The 23,678-nt window shown below is 36.9% G+C and overlaps 1 protein-coding gene across 3 annotated transcripts in view; it reads right to left on the bottom strand.

The window, feature by feature from the left end:
- Positions 1–23,678, bottom strand: part of DENND5B (DENN domain containing 5B) — a 190,847-nt gene that overhangs the window by 51,586 nt on the left and 115,583 nt on the right. For 2 of the 3 annotated variants that reach the window (XM_058558547.1, XM_058558548.1), the window contains 4 exons: positions 21,065–21,252; positions 12,079–12,615; positions 9,127–9,358; positions 5,084–5,234 (listed from right to left, as the gene is read on the bottom strand). In XM_058558547.1, the coding sequence (XP_058414530.1) occupies positions 5,084–5,234; positions 9,127–9,358; positions 12,079–12,615; positions 21,065–21,252 (1,108 nt within the window). Of the gene's footprint in view, positions 1–5,083; positions 5,235–7,169; positions 7,257–9,126; positions 9,359–12,078; positions 12,616–21,064; positions 21,253–23,678 lie in introns of all 3 variants that reach the window. The other variant, XM_058558549.1, reaches the window with a different exon arrangement.

The raw sequence follows: 23,678 nt of genomic DNA, 5'->3' as shown, positions 1-23,678 counted from the left end.
TTTTGAGTTAACAGCAGATCTTACAACCAACAGTTACTCAGAATCTAGTAAATGTCCTCAAAACAACCTAAACGTTCAACAGTAGGGGGTGCTATACAATGAGATATCATATAGTCATTAAAAAAATCAAGTTCCTAGGAACATTAGTAATATGAGGGAGTGCTCGTGATACAATAATGAATAAAAAAGCAAGATATAGCATTGTATAAGCAATATTCTTATTTTGTAAAAAAAAAAAAAAAAAGTGTGAACACGCGCATGTGCACACACACCAGGATCCAGGCCCTGGAAGAGCTTGACACCAAATATTAACATCTCATGGTGATGGTGTTACGGGTAGTTTTAAAATTTACCCTACCGGGCCGGCCCCGTGGCTTAGCGGTTAAGCGCGCATGCTCTGTTGCTGGCGGCCCGGGTTCGGATCCCAGGCGAGCACTGACGCACCGCTTCTCCGGCCACGATGAGGCCGTGTCCCACATACAGCACCTAGAAGGCTGTGCAGCTATGACATACAACTATCTACTGGGGCTTTGGGGGGGGGGGGAAATTTACCCTACCACTTTCCAATATTCTAAATTTTCTAATGAGCATATATTATTTTAAATCAAACTATTTTAAAAAATTTCTTAGATCTTGATCTGTCACCCCCATGACTATGTATTCATCACACTATTCTAAGAATATTTACTCTTGAGTATATCCTTGACAGCACAGAGCTACACAGAATTTAAAAAATGAATTAACACTTTTGCCATTCAGGAAAAGTTATATTGCATTACTAGACAATTTATTATTTTTAGTTTTTTCATTAATAAAGTATCTAATTTACAAAAAGCTTAAAATGAGCAATGTTGCTTCCTTTGTTGCTTTTTAAATAATTTATGCATGTCTTTGGTTTCAAGCTTCTGAATCACCTCATTTTAGTCTGCTATTTAGAGGAACATTGAATAATTATGATAAAAATGGTAGCAAGGAAGGTAGCCCCTCTTAAAATAGTTTTAATAAAAAAAAAGGAATAGGTTTATATCAGGAAAAAAATGTACAAAGATCTAGTGATAGATCGTTGAAGTGGAATCCTTGGAAATGTCCCTACAGCAAAGGATCAGTGTAAGACTGTAAAAAGGATACAAAGAGGGGCCGGCCCGGTGGCGTAGTGGTTAAGTTCACACACTCAGCAGATTCGGATCCCAGGTGCAGACCTACACCGCTCATCAAGCCATGCTGTGGAGGCGTCCCACGTACAAAACAGAGGAAGAGTGGCACAGATGTTAGCTCAGGGACAATCTTCCTCAAGCAAAAAGGGAAAGATTGGTAACAAATGTTCGCTCAGCGCCAATCTTCCTTACAAAAAAAAAAAAAAAAAGGATCCACAGAGAATTGGGGTAACTGAAAAGGATGATCCATGAAAAAACATATTAAGACACTGACCAAAGTTTTCTGCTTGACCAAACTTTAGTCAGTCAGGCTCCTGAACCTTCCAGGCCTACCTGTGCACTTCCTTGTAAAACCCAGTTTTACCAAGAACTCTGCTAAGTCAGTCTAGCAGGAACGTCCCCCCTCCTCAAGGTACATACATGATCATGCTCATATATATCTGATTGGCTTGCTCATCTGCCACCATCCCCCAGGGGATGTCTAATTACCTTGGCCTGCCTTCAGTAAGAATCCTGTTAGGTCGGTTTAGTCAGAAGCCCCCTTACCCCTGATGTTTCCCCTTAGTAATTTTCCATCCACTGACTCCGTTCTGCTCCTTGGCTATAAATTCCTACCTACCCACCATGTATTCAGAGCTGAGTCCAATCTCTCTCCCCCGCTGCAAACCCCAACACTATGGAACTACACCTATTACCATCGCCCCCCTTGAATAAAGTCAGTCTTAGCATCTTCAACAAGTTTTGTATTTTTTTTTCTTTAACAACTCTGAAGCAGAATATAAACACCAGCTGATAAACTTATATAACAAATAAAGGGGAAGAGTAAAAGGTAAGTAACAAAAAAAACATACAAAGACCTGGGTATAGATCTTTGACATGGAGGACCTAGAAACAGCCCTGTAGCAAAAAAAGTCAGTGTAAAATAGTAAAATTTGTTCAGGGATTTAAAAAATTAGGGTTACTGGGTAGGGTGGTTCAAATAAATAGTAAAAATATGGAAGAGAATATAAACACCAGCTAATGAATTTATATAATAAATAAAGGGAAGAAGTAGAATCTAAATGGCAAAAGTGGAAAAGGCTTTAGGTAAAGGACAAATATTAACTTACATATTATAACCAGCATCTCACTACATACTCTGTGGGACAAAATGCCCAATTTAATTTTATTTTCAAAACAGGGAAACAAGCATCTGCTTAAGAAAATTACTATGAAGTCCACACATTCTTGGTCTTGTTAAGTAATTTATTCTTTGCATTATTAAACCTCATTTACTAAGCATAATTTTACCAAAGATGATTACACTCTCTGAAACACTAAAGATTGCTTATTTGCTTTTGCCTTGTAAGCAGCATATTAAATTCTCTCTAACAGTTGATCACCCATTTACACAGGCATGGTTATAAATTCCTTTGCCCTGCAATTAGTTCTGAGCTATTTTCTCTTTCAGACTACAATCTACATGAAAACGTAGTGCTTGGGGCTCAGTGTGGAAACGGGAAAGCTTGAGATTATATATAAGATCAAAAGCAAGAAAATATTGCAGTAGGATTCCAACATTGAAATCTTCCCTCCTAAGCACTCCCTACTTCCCTCCCCTGTTTTATTTTTCATCACAAATCTCATCGCTATCTGACAGGTTACTTCTTTTACATATTAAGTTTCTTTACTGTTTGTTTCCTCAGTCTTGAAAGAAGGGATTTTTGTTGTTTTGTTCATTGCTAAAATCCCAGTGAACAAGACAGTGCCTCACATTCAGCAGAGATTCCATAAATATTTGCCAAAGGAATGAATGAGCAATCTAACGCTATGAAAAGGAAACAAGGGCCGGCCCGGTGGCTTAGCGGTTAAGTGCGCACGCTCTGCTGCTGGAGGCCCGGGGTTCGGATCCCGGGTGCGCACCGACATACCGCTTCTCCGGCCATGCTGAGGCTGCGTCCCACATACAGCAACTAGAAGGATGTGCAACTATGACATACAACTATCTACTGGGGCTTTGGGGGGAAAAAAAAATAAATAAATAAAATTATTAAAAAAAAAAAGGAAACAAAAACTACCAAAATTAATAGTTTACTTCTATCAAAATGCTTCAAACAATTAGGATACTTTACAAACATAAGAAAAAAATGAATAATCTGATGACTAACCTGTTTCTGATGGAAAATTCTTATCCACTTCTGAAAAACAGAACAATGTACCTAGTACCATGATCTGGAAAGTTTGACTCCCTCAATGGTCAATACAACACTCTTAGCACATTTTTAAGTTCAGTGTTTATGAAAGCAGGGACAGCTTTTCAAGGGAGGGTAAAACTCTGCAAATTAACTGTATATATTGCCACTTCCTTTCCTTTCAGACTCTAGTATTTATCATTATAAATCTCCATCCTCTTACAGATCTCAGCCACAAAACTGGGAAATATTCATCACTGCTTTATTTAAAGCACCTTGGGAAATAAAGAGGTAAGTACCAAAAATACCGCAACATACAGTTAAGCAGATCATCTGAAAGATAAAACCATCATAAGCCAGCTTTTAAGCCAGCTTTTAAGAACCTTCATATTATTTATACTTATTTATTTTGGGCCATTTAGGTCAAAAGCCATAATTCCACCTTTTATTCCCCTCACTGATTCTCTACTTGCCTTCTGAAAATTCAGGCAGCTTAATGCCACTTCTATTTTGTGTACCCAGTTTTTACTTCAGTCTGCTATCCCATTTCTTCACCACTGCCTGGCTTCTTTTCCCTTTCTTTCTCTGATCCTCTTTAATGAGATCACATATGTTGTAGAATGTTAGGGTATTTTCAGATGAGAAAAGAGGCAAGCAATTCCAACTTGTCCAAGGTTCCTAAGCCAGTGAGCGGTTATGAACTAAATTCCAGAATTGCTGATTTCCAACTCAACGCTCTTTCTTTCCATCTTACCATACTCCCCATTAATACCCTCCTTCGCATCCTTTCTTGTAAAACCCTTCTTTATTACTCATTTGTTAATAGAACACTTGTATTCACCTAAAATCAAGAACTCTCCTAAACCCAAATAACTGTTTTCATTTCTAACCATATTCAGATATTTTCTGAATGGAATCATCTACCATAAAAAATGATAGAGTTTATCTTTATTTTTGGTTGTTTTGTAGTTTTTGTACTCGATACTTAAAAAGTGAAAAAGATAGTGTTATGGGTTGAATTGTGTCCTGCAAAAAGATATGTTGAAGTCTTAACCGCAATACCTGTGAATGTGACCTTATACGGAAATAAGGTCTTTGCAGATGTAATCGATGAGGTCATTAGGATGGGCCCTAATTCAACATGACCGGTGTCCTTACAAGAAGAGGGGAATTTGGACACAGACACAGAGAGAAGACAGCCATGTGAAGACCGAGACACAGACTGGAGTTATGCTACTACAGGCCAAAGAATGCCTGAGGCTACCAGAAGTTGGAAGAGGCAAGGAATGATCCTCCCCTAGAGGCCTCAAGGGAACATGGCCCTGCCAATACCTTGATTTTGGACTTCCAGGTTCCAGAACTGTGAAAGAATAAATTTCTGTTGTTTTAAGCCATCGAGTTCATAGCACTTTGTTAAAGCAGTCCTACGAAACTAATACAGATAGTGAAAAGTAGAACTTTTCTAATTCCATTAGACAGTATTAGCATAATATTTAAACACAGTTATTTAAAGTGAAGCTATTCCCAAGAGTACATTACTTAAAAGAGAAAAAAATCCCTAGTTTTTGGATTTTTTTACATGATGGAATTCAAAGTCAGATACTCAGAGTATCAATTCATATTTCATATGGATTAATTTGGTCTTTGAAAACAGTAATCATATAAGATGTTTAATGGTTAAACATTGCCCCATTAGAGTTGCAGAGCATCGCACCCTTCATTCATTCCTTCAACCAACTACTCAAAGAATGTGCTTACTTGTTATTAGTTGGTCCTGTTGCCAAGACATCGGACTGTAACTTTGGAAAGAATCCTTGCTCATATTTGCCTTGACCAATTTTCATATCAAGTAGATGTGGGTGGATTGCAGTGTGATCCATTTTCATCAGTCGCTGCTCAATTGACTGGGCTATAAATTAAATTTATAACAAATTAGAGACATTTCATTGGCTAAACCTTAAAAAATAATGCTTCCTCCACTCATGCACCTATAAGGAACTCAATCTTTCTGACACTCTGAAATAGATTTCTACAAAAGCTCTTCAGAAATCAGTATAGTGTAAGCATAAAAAGGTTAATTTTAAGTAAATATTGGATGATTAATTTCCATGGTATTTTCTGCCTTTGTCAAAAGCAGGGCAGTGAGGTTGAAAAATCTATAATTCAGTTTTGAAACAGTTTCCCTTAAGTGGGAAATTCAATGTTCTTAATGAAAATATGGTTCTAAGTATAACACTAAAGAAACTGATGGCAAATAAAATACTTTGCTTAGCTGAATGACAAGTAAAGGGAAGGAAAAAGCAAGCACAGTGGCCTTATATTATTACTTTATTTCTCTGTACAAAGAGCCACTAAATATTCGTGGTTCTTCATTTGCAAAAACAAGGAACCGTGTGAAGTTTATTACCTCACTTTTAGCAACAGTCACATTCTCATTAGTAGGAGTCATTCAGGAGTGCTTATTAGATCAAGAGGGGTAGAGACAAAAATAAAATAAGCAGGCATTTAAAAAATGTCCAGAGGATAAGAAACTGGCCTTTTAAAGAATAAAACAGGCCAAACTTAAAAGATAGGAATTACTCAACCTTTCTAGTTTTAAAACTACTTAAAGTTAGGAGGATGTCTCAAAGACCCAAGAAACACTGAAATATTTCTCTGGTAAAAAAAATCTGATCTTAAATGTTTTCATCAACTGAATTTTCAGGAGAAAGTGTAATATTTGACAATCAAGACTACGTCTCTGATCCTTTGCCTAGAAATTACTAAGAGAGGAGGACAAGCAGTAATTGTGGTTGTGTGATAAACAGAACACAGCATGGGAACTGCTAATCTTGGGATTTAAGACAAGTAAAAGAAAATTTTTATAAATGTTTCATAGAATCAGTTGATTTTGCCCCTTGACACATCAGCAGATTGAATACTGCTGGCAATTCCCCATACATAGTCTAAAAAAAATTTTTTGGGGAGGGGAGGGGTCTGTCCCTGACACACGCTACTCTCATCAAAAGAATATGCTTAATACCATCTTGCGTGAGGCCAGTGCACCACCCAAGCCAGCTGTTTGTGTTTGAGAACAGCATTAAGGGAAGCCTTGTGGAAGTCACTACTACCCTCTATGACTCAAACTTCAAAATGTTGGATATCTACTTTCAACTTCCCTAATTTTTCTTCATAACCCATATGAATTTATCCAATACTTTTTCAAATTTCATTTTATTTTTAATGTGTAACTTGTAACTTCTCTTGAAACACAGACCATATGTTCTATGCTGGGCAAAAGGATGTCACGTTTTAATGTGAAATGATATTTAATTTTTAACGATGCCCCCTGGCTCTCCACAACCCTATCTATACTCTCAATGCTTCCTAATATTTGTGAAACACAATTAATAGATGGCTTAGGCAAAATAAGGCTTAGATTCATGGCACGGAATTCTCTGAAGTCCCTGCCAACTTTATGTTCCATGAAATAGTACAAAATTCCATCTTTGTCAATGAGTACTTCTGTCCTCACGAAAGGAAAAAAGGAAAAGTCAGCTTCAGTTTTTCCGTTGGGTTTAAAATGGCAGAGAAATCTTTCTGATATTGAGTTATACTCCTTTAGTTAGGACACTTTTTAAAAACAAAAATCGTACTTCACAATGAATTATTCTAGGGTTTACATTTAAGATTGCCATAAGGAGCATAATGCAATGTTACTTTTCAGTAATTACAGTGAATAACTGAACATTCAGAAATTATTAAATGCCTGCTTTGAGAGGTCATGGGCCTGTTGTTATACTCAAGGGTTTGTGTCAGTATTCATTTTCTGTGATTGGTGAGGAAAAAGAAAACTCTGCATTACTATCAACTTCTTGTCTTTCTGCACAGAAATCATGAGGTTCTGGTGCCACAATGTCAACAGCAGATAGCCTCTGCTTAAAGAGTTCACCTGCAAATTAGAATTCTTTTTAGTTAGAGGCAAAACAAAAACAAAACAAGAAAAGACAAAAAAAATACACAATAAAAATCCAAGGTTGACAACAAAATCCCAATCTCTACAGCTTTTGTTGGGGGAGGGCAAAAGACAATTTGACCAGATAAAAGAAAGAACTGCATCATTTTTGAGTGGTACACATAGTCACAGCCAGCTGTCTCTTTTTACTTCTTAAAAAAGTCTTTGATACATTAAGCTCCTAGGAGACTATTGCTTTAGCCAAATCTCATTTTCATATATGTTAAATCTATAATGGTACATTTTCAAGAGTATTATATAACTCCTGTGATGATGGTGGGAGTATCAAATTCTTTGAGAGGCTGAAAGAAAATCTACTTTAATTGAAAATATTTTCCGGAAGCACACAAATAAAAGAATCAGTGTTTAGCTCCATTTTGTCAGGAAGGGAGGAATGAAATTTGTTCAACAAGGCATTATACTATTCATATGGCTATTAAAGCACTGAAAGTCATACCATTCTCTGAACAGGCATAGACAATTTCATTCTTTCTACTTCCTCAGTTTCCAGAAACACAGAGTTAACTGCCACTCCTTGAAGGGGCTCCAAGGATCTACTCTCATAAGTGGGAATACAACAGGATGATGCTTCAGTGAGTTATCAGAGAGACCTCTGAGGTTACATAAAAGACATCATTTACATACTTCTTTCCTTAAATATGCTACAACTACAGCATCACCACTCCTGTGACTTTGATCTATTTAAATAAAGTGAGAAAGGCAAGCAAGAGAGGCAGACCAAAGAAATTCCGCATTCACTGCCACCTTTTTCTCCAGAGGAAAAATTGCTTTTGAATAACTCCTACATTTGAAGGGAAAGAAAGAAAAGGAGGGGGCACTCAGGTGATAAATATCAGTTTATTTGGGAAAGAACGAGTTAGGAACTAGGTACAAATTATAAAATTGTGTGGATTGGTAATTTTACTTGTTTCTTTATTGAATGAACAGCTAACATGGTAGTAAGGCTTCAGGTGCTAGAATCAGTCAAACCTGGGTTCAAATCACGGCTCCACCCATCACTAGCTATGCAATCACAAGCAAGGTATTTAACCTCTCAGTTTTCTCAACTGAAAATGACAATAGTTATGATACAAAAGTAATGTGTCTATACCCCCTCATGGTTAAGATCAAATGCAAAAATGCATCTCAATGTCCAGCACTTAATAAGTACTCAGTAAATATTGACTGCTAATATGATTATTTATTGAATGGACTATATTCCACTTCCAGACAAGACTGGACAAGACTCATAATTCTCTGAGGGAAAAACTGGTGTCAGGGTTGGGGAATCTCTAATTTGAATTCAAGAATCCAGAGATTTAATTTCAATAAATGAAGCTATTATAATTAATGGCACCACTAAAGTAAATATACTGTTTTAATTATGTAAATCAGGTAGCATCTCAGATTTACTATTTTTAATTTAATACTTACCTTTTCTTGGATAAAGAGACAAGAGATGAGAAGTAAAATAGCAACATAAGCAGCAAGATACAAATTAACTTTTTTTTCCATTAAGGCAATAAAGAGAGACAAAAATCATAACAACTTCGTAGTTATACTCCATTCAATTTGTTATCGTTTTTCCTATTCTAACAGAAGAGGAATGTCAAGTAGGAAGAGGATGGACATAAACTCACAGAAACAGAAGGAAACAAAACTACAGAAAGCATCTCTTGATACAGTATAAGGATTAACCTTGAAGTCTAAAACTGAAAATTAATTTTGCGGTTTATAAGGCCAACAGTGTGTAAAAAAGAAATGATCATGGATTTTAAGTTAATTTAAAAAGGCATGGCAATTGTACCTGCTTCTTTTAAAGTGCTGCATTTCTGATATATAGACGTCCTCAAGGTGGGTGCCCTTACATTATACAGTCTTATCTTCTCAATCCGGGAGTCAAAGACCCGAAGCAAAGGATCCTTCTCTTCCCACTGAGACATAATTTTATTATCAATAAAGGTGGCAAACATCTGTGTTTCAATGAACCGTGAAAGAAATGGCAGGTAAGGCTCAGGCTGGTCAGACAGAAACGAAGCCTGTAATCAGATGATTAGAAAATTATTATTGCAAAGAGACCATCTCAATATTACACGATAAATCTGAAAATTATCTGTTGCGAAGGTCACTCTTCTTTAACCTTATAACACACAAAACTGACACTTGAAATTCAAAAATCCTTAAAAATTCACTTTCCTTCCTTTCTTCTAAATTCATGGAATTTAGGTCACCTCAGTCTTTAGCACCGATCCCACCTTTCAAAATTGATTTACATTTTGATCCTCACGACCATTATGCAGAAAAGAGAGCACCATTAATGAAAGATGGTGATCAGTTGCTACACATCGTCAATCATCCTCTTCACTTACCATTAAATTTGACCCCTTTCCCCAGCTGGCTGTAATTTCTGCTTTCTATTCCTAGCCTATGCAAGATACCTCCAGGTCATAAGGCAATGAGGTGATTAACGGATACAATAATGATATATACATGAGTAAGAACCTTAAAAAAAACCAACGTGGAATTTGTGCTTACGGGTGAAATCTTTTTGTTCTTTTTTAAAGTGGATGTTTTTTAGGCCACAACTCTGTTAGAGACTGATGGATGAGTGTTAATTCAAGATTAAACTCCTTCCAGACCTGTGCTGACAGAATAGTCTGGGCCTTAACAACTAAAAAAAGCATAGCCTGAAAAACCATCTGGAGCAAGCCAAGCCTTTGGAAAACATGTACAACCAGCCGCCCGTTCCTGTTACCAGCTTGTCTGCTGCACGGGATGGCTCAGTAAATGGTAATCAGTTCCTATCTCAAAGTGTTGATTTTTTTCCTGTGGTTCCTCAGGTCCATGTGTGTACAGGAATTCTAGCCGCAGTTTGGTACTAGCTGTAACTTGGAAGTGAATTACTATTTCAGCTGCTGGGTTGGTTTTGCTTTTCCTTCTGTGGAGTAGATGCAGTGTGGCAGAAGCCAGAAGGGGAGAGGTGGAAGGGTAAGTTCTGACATAAGGTTACTCTCCTTAATACTCACCAGCTTCTTTCTAGCATATTTATTTTTCATTGTGAAATTTAGGAAGCCTTTTAAAAACTTCCCAAAGTTTTCTGAGAAACCCAAACTCAATTAAGTGCCTCCATAGTTTAGATGTAATTACATAAATGCAAATTGCCAGAGAGAGGCTCTTGGTAGTCTCTAGAAATCAGCTCACTTCTTCAAAAGGTATTTTACAGATAAACATCAATTTTACTTTTTACGAAGCAAACAACCTTTTTTTAAAATGGGCCAAATGTCTGGCTTTTCATACTCAGACCTTCCTGGACTACAACCTCTAAGGTCAGCAAAGACTTGGCTTGCAGGACTACTATGTGATAGTCCTGTAAATTTTCCTAGTGAAAAACGAGATGACTACAAGCCTTCCGGAATCCAACACGAAACTTTCATTCCTCTAGGGGTTATACAAAAAGAATTCCATTTATAGTTTGAAGCTACATAAAGATTAGGAAGGAAGAAAGTACCAGTGCTCAATTTAGATAAGAATTTGAATTGCCGCAAGGATAAATCACGAGTATACAGAGATTAGTTTCAAGTTGGACAGGAAAAAACGTGGAAAAATGGTCAAGCTTAATGAGAAAGGAACCTAAGAGCAGGAATACATTTGGAAAAGGGAAGTCTTCTTAATTTATTAAAGAAGTTTTTCTCAAATATAACGTGCATTGGAACTTAATGGTTCAACATAGTTTATATCCTCCATCTGAAAAAATATCTGATGAAATCATAAAATAATCTTTTATACTACCTACCTTTGGAAAAATTTTTTATTAATACTTATTTGTCAGATGCTCCAAGATTGTAGATTAGTCTCTTAGAATGTATTAGTCCCTTTGAGCGGTCTTTCATGACGCAAAGACACCATTTAGCGAAAAGCCATAATTCAATCTAACAGCAATATCATGCCTCAGCAACCAGAGGCAGAGGAATGAACTATACGCTGGTGACTCAAAAGAGTTAGTGCCCAACCCTAAGTGCTTTGCCTGAAAAAAAAAAAAATCTGATGGCTATGTCAAGAAAATCTGGCAGAATACTCTATAGTAAACCTTATATAGAAGCTTCAACTTCAGCAGGACAATCAGACAAAGCTTCTTCCAAGGTTTACTATAGAGTATATTCTTCTGCCAGATTTTCTTGACATAGCCATCAGCTTTTCTTTCTATCTTCCCTTTCCAAAAACTGGAACAGAGCCTCAGACTTACAGTCATAAAACCTAATTTATTCACTCTTTCTGTCTTTTGATCCAAGAATCAGTTAAAAATTTGGCTTCTGAAACTAAACTGTTTGTTACCTCTACCTGGACAAGTTGTGACTGCACTTTAGGTTGAAGACAAAGTATAAGGATTTATTAGAAAAGGAATAAGCCCCACTGAACTAGACTTGATCCTAAAATAAGAGTAAATAAAACTTTTACAAGGTCAGATAGTATTACCAGATCTGAAAAACCTGTGAAATTTAAGAGTTTCTATAATTCAAGCATTTTCTAAGTACAGAAAATTCAAAAATGAGGGTAAAGGCAATTTAACACATTTCAATGACTAGCTTAATGAGCTAGATGATTTGCTTTCCTGTGAAATTATTTCCTCTAGTGTAAAATACTGGTAAAGAAAAGTTCTTAATGGGAAGAGAGAGAGGAAAAATCTGAGTTTAAAAAAGTTGACAAAATCAACAATATGGCCACTAAGAACCATAAGAAGGGAAGCTATGGATCTTTTTACTTTGTCAAAGTTCTGCATCTGTTCCCGGTTGGTCAGCCAGGATTCCATGTCCTGGGCAGTCTGAATCACAAACGCTTCGTAATCTGCAAACATCTGTGTAAACCGGTTAGCAAAGACCTCTCGGAGCTGGACATTGAGTTGGTAGTCCCTTAGTTCTGCCTCTTCACATTGTAATTTTACATCCTTTTCTTTTTCACCCAGAGGGGCAGAGAGGTCCATTTTTTCCACGGTCACACCGGTCCGCTTGGCCAGAGCCTGGAGGCGAGCTATGGTTTCATTGCCCTTGAGTAACTCGTACATGCTGATGTTATTAGCGGAGATGTTGCCATTCTTCTTGTCATTGACCAAGTCTTTCAGAACCAGATTCTTCAGTTTGGTGGCACTCTCACTGCAATGTAGGCTGCCCTCAGGAGGAATCCCAAATTGAAGAAGAACCTCAGAGAGTTCCTGGATAAAATCCACTTTATTGGGGAACTGTGGAAATTCTTCAGGCAACTCAATAAAATGGTTGTCAATATCCACGAAACACAAATTAGCCTGAAAAAGAAAAAAGAAATACAAAGGTTTTAAAATACAGGAATTTTATGCTCTAAAATATTCTTGGCAACTATTATAAACAACATCATAGATTACACTGCCTTTTATGTTAACCTATGTAATAGTCCTATAAATTCTCCTAGTGAAAAATGAGATGATTCCTCAAGGTTAAGAATTTTTTATTCTTTAAAATAAATCTCTGTTGCGAGCATTTTTCATTATGTGAGTATTTTTATACCACATTTACTACATGAATAATTTTCTTTGGGTCTTATCTATTTATTATAATGTTGACATGATTCAGTCACATATGGCATCCATTAGGCCTTTCTACAGTGGTAAAGGTACACAGGCTTACAGTACCTCACAATTAGAAGGCAGTGGGTAAAATTTTCACTGAATGAGCCTGTACTTTCTATGCCATTCCACTGCTCTAACACCATTTGTAATTTAGAATTAACAATAATTGCTAAAATTTAGCAGCTGTAGTACCCCAAAATGGGAAGAAATTGGCAAGGAGCAATCCAATTCACAGAAAATCCACAAATTTTCATTTTATCCAAAATTAACTTCAACCTCTTGGACAGCAAAACCATTTTAGGAGTCGTTAGACAGCAGGAGGCAGAGAGAGGTAGTGGAGGCAAATGCTTAGAGAACTATAAATGATTAATCTTTGGATAATTAAGAGTTGTCTTGGGAGATTTTTTTTTTTTTTGTGAGGAAGATCAGCCCTGAGCTAACATCCATGCTAATCCTCCTCTTTTTGCTGAGGAAGACTGGCTCTGAGCTAAGATCTGTTGCCAATCCTCCTCCTTTTTTTTTTTCCCCCCGAAGCCCCAGTAGATAGTTGTATGTCATAGTTGCACATCCTTCTAGTTGCTGTATGTGGGACGTGGCCTCAGCATGGCCAGAGAAGCGGTGCGTCAGTGCGCGCCCAGGATCCCAACCCGGGCCGCCAGGGCACAGTTAACCGCTAAGCCATGGGGCCGGCCCCGGGAGATATTTTTGAGTTAAGGAAGAGAGGAAATAGAAACCAGAGGAAATATTTTTTTGAGTTTGCTTACACTCTAGATTTTGAATAAAAAGACTTTTAAATATTTCCCAAATAGATATGCAAAATTCAAGAGGGCAAGTACCTGCATAAAATTCTGATTACTCCTCAGGTACTTGATTATAGCAGACTTCAAAACTGTATTTTACCTTTATTGTTCATACCCTCTTAATCAGAACAAGGCTGTCAGTGTAAAGGAAGACTGTGCTCCTAGACTGGGTAGGAAGGGGGTCGAAGGTGTAGCCCATCAATAAAACTGATCCTGACTGCATTAGTGGCTGAACATAGGGCATGGGGTGCAAGTCAATAAACAGAATAGGAAGCTTCACACCTCGTGTTTCCTGGTCTCTCCCTCTCCCACTCCCAACCCCCAGGTCAGCAAGGAGAGAATTTATACTGTCTTCTGATCTTGAATTCCAAGGTAAGGTGAGAAGAGGAGAGTAAACAGTGGGGTCTCTGTTTTTCTCTTCTGATCCCTGCTCTTCATGCTAGATGCTGATGAGCAAGAAGGGCAGTAAAGCTCCAAATTAAGCTCTATAAAAACTCAAGATTTTCCCCCATCCCAAAACAGAGAATCAATAATGATTCTTCAAGCCCGAAGTAACCCTTGAATGCAACCCTTTAATTCTGCAGATGAAGAAATTGAGGCCCAAGAAGGTAGGTGACTTCCTGACACCTATTCCAGATATGCATCCTCAAACAGCCTAGTGGCTTAAGGAATTTTTTTCTCTCCATTTTTCCTCATCTCCAATGTCAAAAGTTTTCTCTAAATAAAGTAAGAGCTGAAGTCACATCTTGCTGAAGACAGTAGTGCTGTCTACAGTTTTCTATAAATCCACATCTTTATATGTTTCTACAGTCTCACTAGAAAGCAGGATATATTGAAACGCTTAAAGGGAGAAAGTAGGTCACCATAATCCAATCTTTAAAAATGGAAGAAAAAAATTTCAACTTGCTAATCTAAATGTTAACCAGCAACCTCCCACCACTTACACTTTGTACTGTCTCCTTCATTAATGCCTTCCTGCTATCCTTTTCTATCCCTCTCCTTCTCCTATGAAAAGAGAAAATGATACATTTGGGGACATTTTAAAGCTTGTTATGCTCAGGTAATCGCTGCTGAGCTGAAAGCGTCTGGCAAGGTGGGTGTTCCAGCACCACAGCTGGGGCCTGTCTGCACGTTCCCACGAGTCTCTCCTATCCTCCATGTCTGCTTAGCAGGGCCCAAGTTGGGGCTTTGATTATCACAAAGCAGAAACAGGAAATATGAACTTGTGTTATAAAAAGTTATCGAAGAAAAACCAAAGAGCCCTTTTTCTAAAACAAACAAGAATTCCATACCATAGGATATCCTGATAAGTCACTTTCTCACTTCTAACACCATTAAATTTAAAAAATTCTATAAGAACAGCTCAAGAAGTATTACATACACAATGAAAAACATACTCAACATCCAATTTTATGTTGTTTTAGGACTAAATATTTCTATATTTTTACTGATCAACACTGCCCAGAAGCCTTCATGACATGTAATTACTTCCAATTAAAAACAACATTCCCTCGTAAGGGAGCAAAGACCCGAAGCTGACTTCTCTCTTCTGCCATGAAGCCTTCCTACGTCCCTATCTTAAAGGCATATTGATTTTCTCTGTATATATTCTTAGTTCATTCATTCCTCTAACTTATTTTTTTTTTTTTTTTTTTACATTTTTATTGATATTTTAATGGTTTCTAACATTGTGAGATTTTGGGTTGTACATTTTTGTTTGTCCTTCACCCCATATATGACTCCCTTCACCCCTTGTGCCCACCCCCCACCCCCACTTCCCGGGTAACCACAGTCCAGTTTTCTCTGTCCATGTGTTGGTTTATATTCCACATATGAGTGAGATCATACAGTGTTTGTCTTTCTCTTTCTGGCTTATTTCACTTAACATAATACGCTCCAGGCCCATCCATGTTGTTGCAAATGGGACGATTTTGTCTTTTTTTATGGCTGAGTAGTATTCCATTGTATATATATACCACATTTTCTTAATCCAATCGTCAGTCGAGGGACACTTAGGTTGCTTCCACTTCTTGGCTATGGTGAATAATGCTGCAATGAACATAGGGGTGCATAAGCCTCTTTGGATTGTTGATTTCAGGTGCGTTGGATAGATTCCCAGTAGTGGGATGGCTGGATCATAGGGCATCTCTATTTTTAATTCTTTGAGGAATCTCCATACCGTTTTCCATAGAGGCTGCACCAATTTGCATTCCCACCAGCTGTGTATGAGGGTTCCTGTTTCTCCACATCCTCTCCAACATTTGTTGTTTTTTGTCTTGGTGATTATAGCCATTCTAACGGGCGTGAGGTGGTATCTTAGTGTTGTTTTGATTTGCATTTCCCTGATGATTAGTGATGTTGAGCATCTTTTCATGTGCCTATTGGCCATCTGTATATCTTCCTTGGAGAAGTGTCTGTTCATTTCCTCTGCCCATTTTTTGATCGGGTGGTTTGTTTTTTTGTTGTTCAATTGTGTGAGTTCTTTATATATTATGGAGATCAACCCCTTGTCAGATGTATGTTTTGCAAATATTCTCTCCCAGCTGGTTGGTTGTTTGTTCATCTTGATTCTGATTTCATTTGTCTTATAAAAGCTCTTTAGTCTGATAAAGTCCCACTTGTTTATTTTTTCTTTAGTTTCCCTAGTCTGGGTAGGCATGTCATCCGAAAAGATTCCTTTAAACCCAATGTCAAATAGTGTGTTGCCTATATTTTCTTCTATGAGTTTTATAGTTTCAGGTCTCACCTTCAGGTCTTTGATCCATTTTGAGTTAATTTTTGTGTATGGCGATAGCACATGGTCCACTTTCATTCTTTTGCATGTGGATGTCCAGTTTTCCCAACACCATTTATTGAAGAGACTTTCCTTTCTCCATTGCATGTCCTTAGCACCTTTGTCGAAAATTAGCTGTCCGTATATGTGTGGTTTTATTCCTGGGCTTTCAATTCTGTTCCATTGATCTGTGTGTCTGTTTTTGTACTAGTACCATGCTGTTTTGATTACTATTGCTTTGTAGTATGTTTTGAAGTCAGGAATTGTGATGCCTCCTGCTTTGTTCTTTTTCTTTAGGATTTCTTTAGCTATTCGGGGTCTTTTGTTGCCCCATATAAATTTTAGTATTCTTTTTTCTATTTCTGTGAAGAATGTCATTGGGATTCTGATTGGGATTGCATTGAATCTGTAGATTGCTTTAGGTAATATAGACATTTTAACTATGTTTATTCTTCCAATCCACGTGCATGGGATATCTTTCCATTTCTTTATGTCATCGTAGATTTCCCTCAATAATGTCTTGTAGTTCTCATTGTATAGGTCCTTCACCTCCTTGGTAAGATTTATTCCTAGGTATTTTATTCTTTTTGGTGCAATTGTAAATGGTATTATCTTTTTGAGCTCTCTTTCTGTTAGTTCATTATTAGCATATAGAAATGCAACTGATTTTTGTAGATTGATTTTGTACCCTGCAACTTTGCTGTAGTTGTTGATTGTTTCTAACAGTTTTCCAACAGATTCTTTAGGGTTTTCTATATATACAATCATGTCATCTGCAAATAGTGAGAGTTTCACTTCTTCGTTACCTATTTGGATTCCTTTTATTCCTTTTTCTTGCCTAATTGCTCTGGCCAAAACCTCCAGTACTATGTTGAACAGGAGTGGTGAGAGTGGGCAGCCCTGCCTCGTTCCTGTTCTCAGAGGAATGGCTTTCAGTCTTTCCCCGTTGAGTATGATGTTAGCTGTGGGTTTGTCATATATGGCCTTTATTATGTTGAGGTACTTTCCTTCTATTCCCAATTTATTGAGAGTTTTTATCATAAATGGATGTTGTATCTTGTCAAATGCCTTCTCTGCGTCTATTGAGATGATCATGTGGTTTTTATTCTTTGTTTTGTTGATGTGATGTATCACGTTGATTGATTTGCGGATGTTGAACCATCCCTGCGTCTCTGGTATAAATCCCACTTGATCATGGTGTATGATCTTTTTGATATATTGTTGTATTCGGTTTGCCAATATTTTGTTGAGGATTTTTGCATCAATGTTCATCAGCGATATTGGCCTGTAATTTTCTTTCTTTGTATTGTCTTTGTCTGGTTTCGGTATCAGGGTGATGTTGGCCTCGTAGAATGATTCAGGAAGTGTTCCATCTTCCTCTATTTTTTGGAATAGTTTGAGGAGGATGGGTATTAAATCTTCTTTGAATGTTTGGTAAAATTCACTGGAGAAGCCATCTGGTCCTGGACTTTTATTTTTTGGGAGGTTTTTGATTACTATTTCAATCTCTTTACTTGTGATTGGTCTATTCAGATTCTCCATTTCTTCTTGGTTCAATTTTGGGAGGTTGTATAAGTCTAAGAATTTATCCATTTCTTCTAGATTGTCCAATTTGTTGGCATATAATTTCTCATAGTATTCTCTTATAATCCTCTGTATTTCCATGGTATCCGTTGTAATTTCTCCTCTTTCATTTCTAATTTTATTTACTTGAGCCTTTTCTCTTTTTTTCTTAGTTAGCCTGGCTAAGGGTTTGTCTATTTTGTTTATCTTCTCGAAGAACCAACTCTTTGTTTCATTAATCCTTTCTACTGTTTTTTTGGTCTCAATATCATTTATTTCTGCTCTGATTTTTATTATTTCTCTCCTTCTGCTGGCTTTGGGCTTTGTTTGTTCTTCTTTTTCTAGTTCTGTTAGGTGTAATTTGAGGTTGCCTATTAGGGCTTTTTCTTGTTTGTTAAGGTGGGCTTGTATCGCTATGAGTTTCCCTCTCAGGACCGCTTTTGCTGCGTCCCATATGGTTTGATATGGCATGTTATCATTTTCGTTTGTTTCCAGATAGTTTTTTCTAACTTATTTTTTTTACCTTGTGTTATTAATATTTGTAAATGACTTATTTTGGAAAGCAGAAATCAACTCTTATTTATCTTGATGTCTCCCAGTGTATCCTACACTAGTAGTATAAGGGACAACACTTTGCTGAATGAATAAATAAGGCTCAAGGAGATGGTCATTTTGTGGAACCCTAAAAATGTAGGCAGGAGGAAGAAGTATCCAGGAACGTGAGGCTAGGGCAGCTCTGTCCATGCTTAGTAAGGGATCTAATTTCTCAATGGCCTTAAGCTGGCATAAGGGTAAGCCAGAGGAAAACATTTAAACCATTCCCATAGAATCTCAGGGCAAGACATGGCAAAAAGAAAGGTGGCAAAAGCAATTCTGTTTCCGTTTCTCTCTTGATTTTTTTGTCCACCATTTACTGTGAAGATGAGCAAGAATGGTAGAAAGTGAGGTACTATTCTATGCAATTAATTCTCAGTGCTATATCTTTCCACCATCACTCTCCCCACTCCACCCTCCAAAAAGCAATTTAACAAATGGTTACCTGTGCCTATCATTTTGGAATCATGGGGAAAGCGAGTGGGTGGTTAATTATAAGTCATTTAGTTACATTAGTTAGCTAACAGTTAAAATCATACCTTCTTAAAATAATCATTTCATAAACTTATCATTTTCACAACTATTTTAAGAAGCCCTGTCACTATTTTTAGATATTATTTTATTTTACAGTTTTCAGGGAAAGCGGGGTGGTGAGTATTACTAGTAAGTGTATTTAAGCCACTTTTTAAAATGGCTATTTTTATACCCACTTCCTCCCCCAAATTACGTGAAATACATTATTTCATCTCATTGTAAAATGATACCAGAGCAAGGTGATATACTGTTAAGGCTTTTCTTCTAAAACAGCACTGTACTAATCTATACTTTCTATACAGAAGCACTGCTATTGTCACACTTGATTCAGGTTATTTCATATTATTCTACTCTATGAATAGATGGGTATGTATATTTATTAAATAGTGTTGATTCAGTGAATGGAAAATTAGGAAATCAGAGACATTATTGCTAGAGCTTTCAAAATTTTTAAGTTCATCTTTAGAGTCAGAGGATATGCACAGAGACAGCAAGATTTCCCAACTACAAATACATCAAGATGGCATTTAAAAATTCTCAACCATTACTACTCATGCAAAACTGGAAAGATAACAGTTACACACCTAAACAAATGGTCTTATAAAATATCATTTGATTCACATACAAACAGACCAAATATTCAACAAGAAACTAAAACATGTCACTGTTTAAAGTCTTTAAAACAAAATGCATTCGGCTAGTCTATTTCTTTTTCCTTGAAAATTTAAAGGATTTACTTCTTTGAACCAAGAAGATACTTAGATTAATTTAGTAGAAGAGAAAACAAGAGAGTTCAAGTAATAGAAAAAAGAGGGATAACAGGGACACACAAGCTCAAAAAGAACAAGACGGTTTGCATGTGTGCTCTATACGATCTGAATCAAGCTATTTCCTCCTGAACAAAAATGTTAATTTTGGTAGGGAAACACTCATTAGAATAAAGTAAGCAATGGATGATTACAGGAATCGTTACTGGCTATAATGGCTGTGGCTTAGTGTGTTATTTTAAATTCACTTACTAAAATGAGAATCTCCATGAGAAATAAGAATAAGTAAAAGTGAAACACAGCATGAAAGATTTTATTAAGAAAGGTGCTAATTAAATAGCTAATAATGTAATGTAATTAACCATTTTATGTTTTTTAATAGGCCATGGCACTCTCATCAATATTCCATTTCCAAGGCTTTACAACTGTAATTCTGAGCACTATTAACAACTGCTAAAAATTAGATTCAAAATGCTTTCAAGAATTCCTGTTTATTTTCTTAACATTAGAAAATACAATACAAAGAAAGCCTCGTAACCTTAAGGTGACCTAAAAACTAGCGGTTAAAATTTTTATCTCGGCCACCTAGCCACGCTGACATCTAGAAAAAGTTGACAACTAACCTAAGGTCTTAAAACAAAGAATACTGAAGTATTTGCTATTTCCATCATCCCTAGCTTGCTGAAGGATGTTACTTTTCATTAGATGGAGGTCAAGAATTAAATTCACCTCAATTAATACAATGATTTTAAAGGATGTTAAAATTGGACTGTATCGTTTAAATACAAAATTTATAACATAAATGGAGGAAAAGAAATGAAATGTTATTAGAATAATAAAGCAACTAGAGAATACTACTATTGCTCCATCTTTACAAATTTACAGCTGTGAAAATTTGCCATTGTCCTGTTTTGAACCACATTTAATTGGCGACTAGGTCAGGGTAACCACCAGGAGTCAGGATCTGCATTCTATGGCGCAGGCTCTGCCCTAGACCTACTTGGGAGAATCAGAACAGTCAGAGACACAGTTTGGACAAAGACAATGCTATTGAACAAAAGTAGCCTTGACCTAAATCAACAAACAGCAAATGCTTCATCGTTCGTTGTAAGTTTTACCTCTTGAGGAAGTTCTAGTTTAGAACGGTCAGTTCCTTCTTTTGACTGAAGGCCCATCAGATAAGGGACAGGAGCATCAAGAAAATGTAGCAGAGAAGCAGGGAGGATGGGCACGTAAACATGCTGCCACTGAAATGGGAACAAAAGCGTGGTGATGCCTTCCGCCACGGTCATCAGGCGTTGATAATCTGCACAGAACAAGGAAAAATGGAGAAGAGTCCAAGTAAAAACACAATCACTGCATTAAGCCTGAAAATATCAATTTCCAGAAAAAATTGTTATGCTAATTGTTATAAGTAAATAAATAAAATGTTTCTTTATGACCATGCAGAAAACAGGCCAGTTCTACCCCACCATAATTAAAGAGTTAAATGGTTTCACTTAATTGTTAAGCATAATTGTTATGCTAATTGTTATAAGTAAATAAATAAAATGTTTCTTTATGACCATGCAGAAAACAGGCCAGTTCTACCCCACCATAATTAAAGAGTTAAATGGTTTCACTTGAATGGTTTTAAGGGGTATGGGTAGGTGGGAAACATCAGCATACCTATTGCTTCTGAAATCACTGGTGTGTGAATTTACATTCTCTTAAACGCAGAGGAAATGAGAACTAATAAAATTGCTCTTGGCACCTCTCCCATTGAAAACGTATAAGAACATCGCTACTGATCACTTTTTGTATACAGGCATATCTATACAATCCCCAATTCAGAAGCTTTGTTTCTTGTATATATCATCACAGCTATAGCCTATATTTATCTTGATTGTATTTATCTTAGCCTTTATTTTGTGGGTACAAGAAATCAATAGATATGTACATTCATAGTCACACTTCCTATGCTTTAACCCCCAATGACAGAACCACCAAATCTAGGGACAAAGTGAAAGTTACCAGAAAATTAAAGGTTGTTTTTTGTCACTGTGTTTCGTTTACATGAACTAATTTGTCAAAACTAAAAACTGTCTACAATAGTTAAGTGCCCTCTTTTTCTTCCGTTTCATTGAGCTATAATTGACATATAACATTGTATTTTTTAGGGGTAAAACATGATGATTTGATATATGTATATATTGCAAAATGACTACCACAATAAGTTTAGTTAACACCCATCACCTCACACAATTACATATAAAGTGCCTTCTTAAACCACTCTGCCATGGATGCGTTATACATACGTATGTCTCTCATCCCTACTTAAATCCTTGGAGGCAGAGCTGTTTCAGAATTGATTACTATTATTATTTTTTAATTCAGAAAGGTAATATTGTGCATACACTGTATACATGAAATATCTAGGGCAGCACTCTGTAATCAAACACAGTAATATTTCTGCAGCAAACTATATGAGTGTCCCAGTAGGGCAGATAACCAAAGAATTTAAATAGGGTCACTTTGGTTCAGGTTTGGCTTTGCCAATAAATGAGCTACAAAAAGAATGTTTGGTTTTCAGAATTTTTTTGGATTTGAGAATTGGAGAGAAGGGATATTGTGGAATTGTAACAATCCTGTCACAGAATTCACTGTGCACAAATACAGTAAAACCTGAGGGAGTAAGACTTTGGAAGAGTCTTTTAAGAAAGGTTAAAGAAAATGATCAGATGCTATTTGGGTCACATCAACTCAAAGAACACGTGACGAGGCAAAAAAGGCAAGTTTTCCATTTAAAGAATCTTCTTGTATTGTTTTATAATTTGTAAATGACTACCTTTAATAGCCTATAATGAGATTTTGGTAATGAATCATCAGCCATCCATAGCCCAAGTGCACTTAAAAATTTTCATATTTGATTCATTATTAAAACTTAAATTTTAGGTGTAAACCTGTTTACAGGAATTCTAAAAAACAAATACCAGGTGGCCTGAGGGGTGGGGTCAGTCATATGAACTCAAAGAGCTATTTTGACCCAATTACCTGAGGTGGGGATATGAAGTGATAAATAAATGGAAAGCAACAGGATATATTGGAGTATACGAGGAAGCCATTTGGTTTAAAACTAACTGGCCCAGGGGCCGGCCCCGTGGCTTAGCAGTTAAGTGCGCGCGCTCCGCTGCTGGCGGCCCGGGTTCGGATCCCGGGCGCGCACCGACGCACCGCTTCTCCAGCCATGCTGAAGCCGCGTCCCACATACAGCAACTAGAAGGTTGTGCAGCTATGACATACAACTATCTACTGGGGCTTTGGTGGGAAAAAATAAATAAATAAAATCTTAAAAAATAAATAAATAAATAAATAAATAAAACTAACTGGCCTGACCTTGTCTTTCCACAAGGGCCTGACGTGGCTCCTTGAGCATGCACTGAACATCTGCTTTAAATATTTACTATGTTCCAAAGACAAGAATGAGGCCCCTAAAGATAGAGATGTAACCTCCCCCATATCAGCATTTCTTTCAGGATAAGCATATCTCCCTAAAGTAAGGACTAATTACTGACCTGCTTGTGACCTTGTGACCACTCACCTTGTGACCACTGACCTGCTGTGTTCACTCATTTGCTGTACCAGCAAAGCAATCTCGTGACTACTGTAAAAGGGACATTCCTATCATATGTGAGGTATGCTCTTTGTAATCACTCTGTACACCCTACTTCTTTGGTGCCCTTCTTTCCTTGG

The sequence above is a fragment of the Diceros bicornis genome, chromosome 17 (genome assembly GCF_020826845.1).
Source record: "Diceros bicornis minor isolate mBicDic1 chromosome 17, mDicBic1.mat.cur, whole genome shotgun sequence".
Lineage (NCBI taxonomy): Eukaryota > Metazoa > Chordata > Mammalia > Perissodactyla > Rhinocerotidae > Diceros > Diceros bicornis.
Note: the sequence above shows the minus strand (reverse complement) of the source record. Positions and strands in the feature narration are given on the sequence as shown.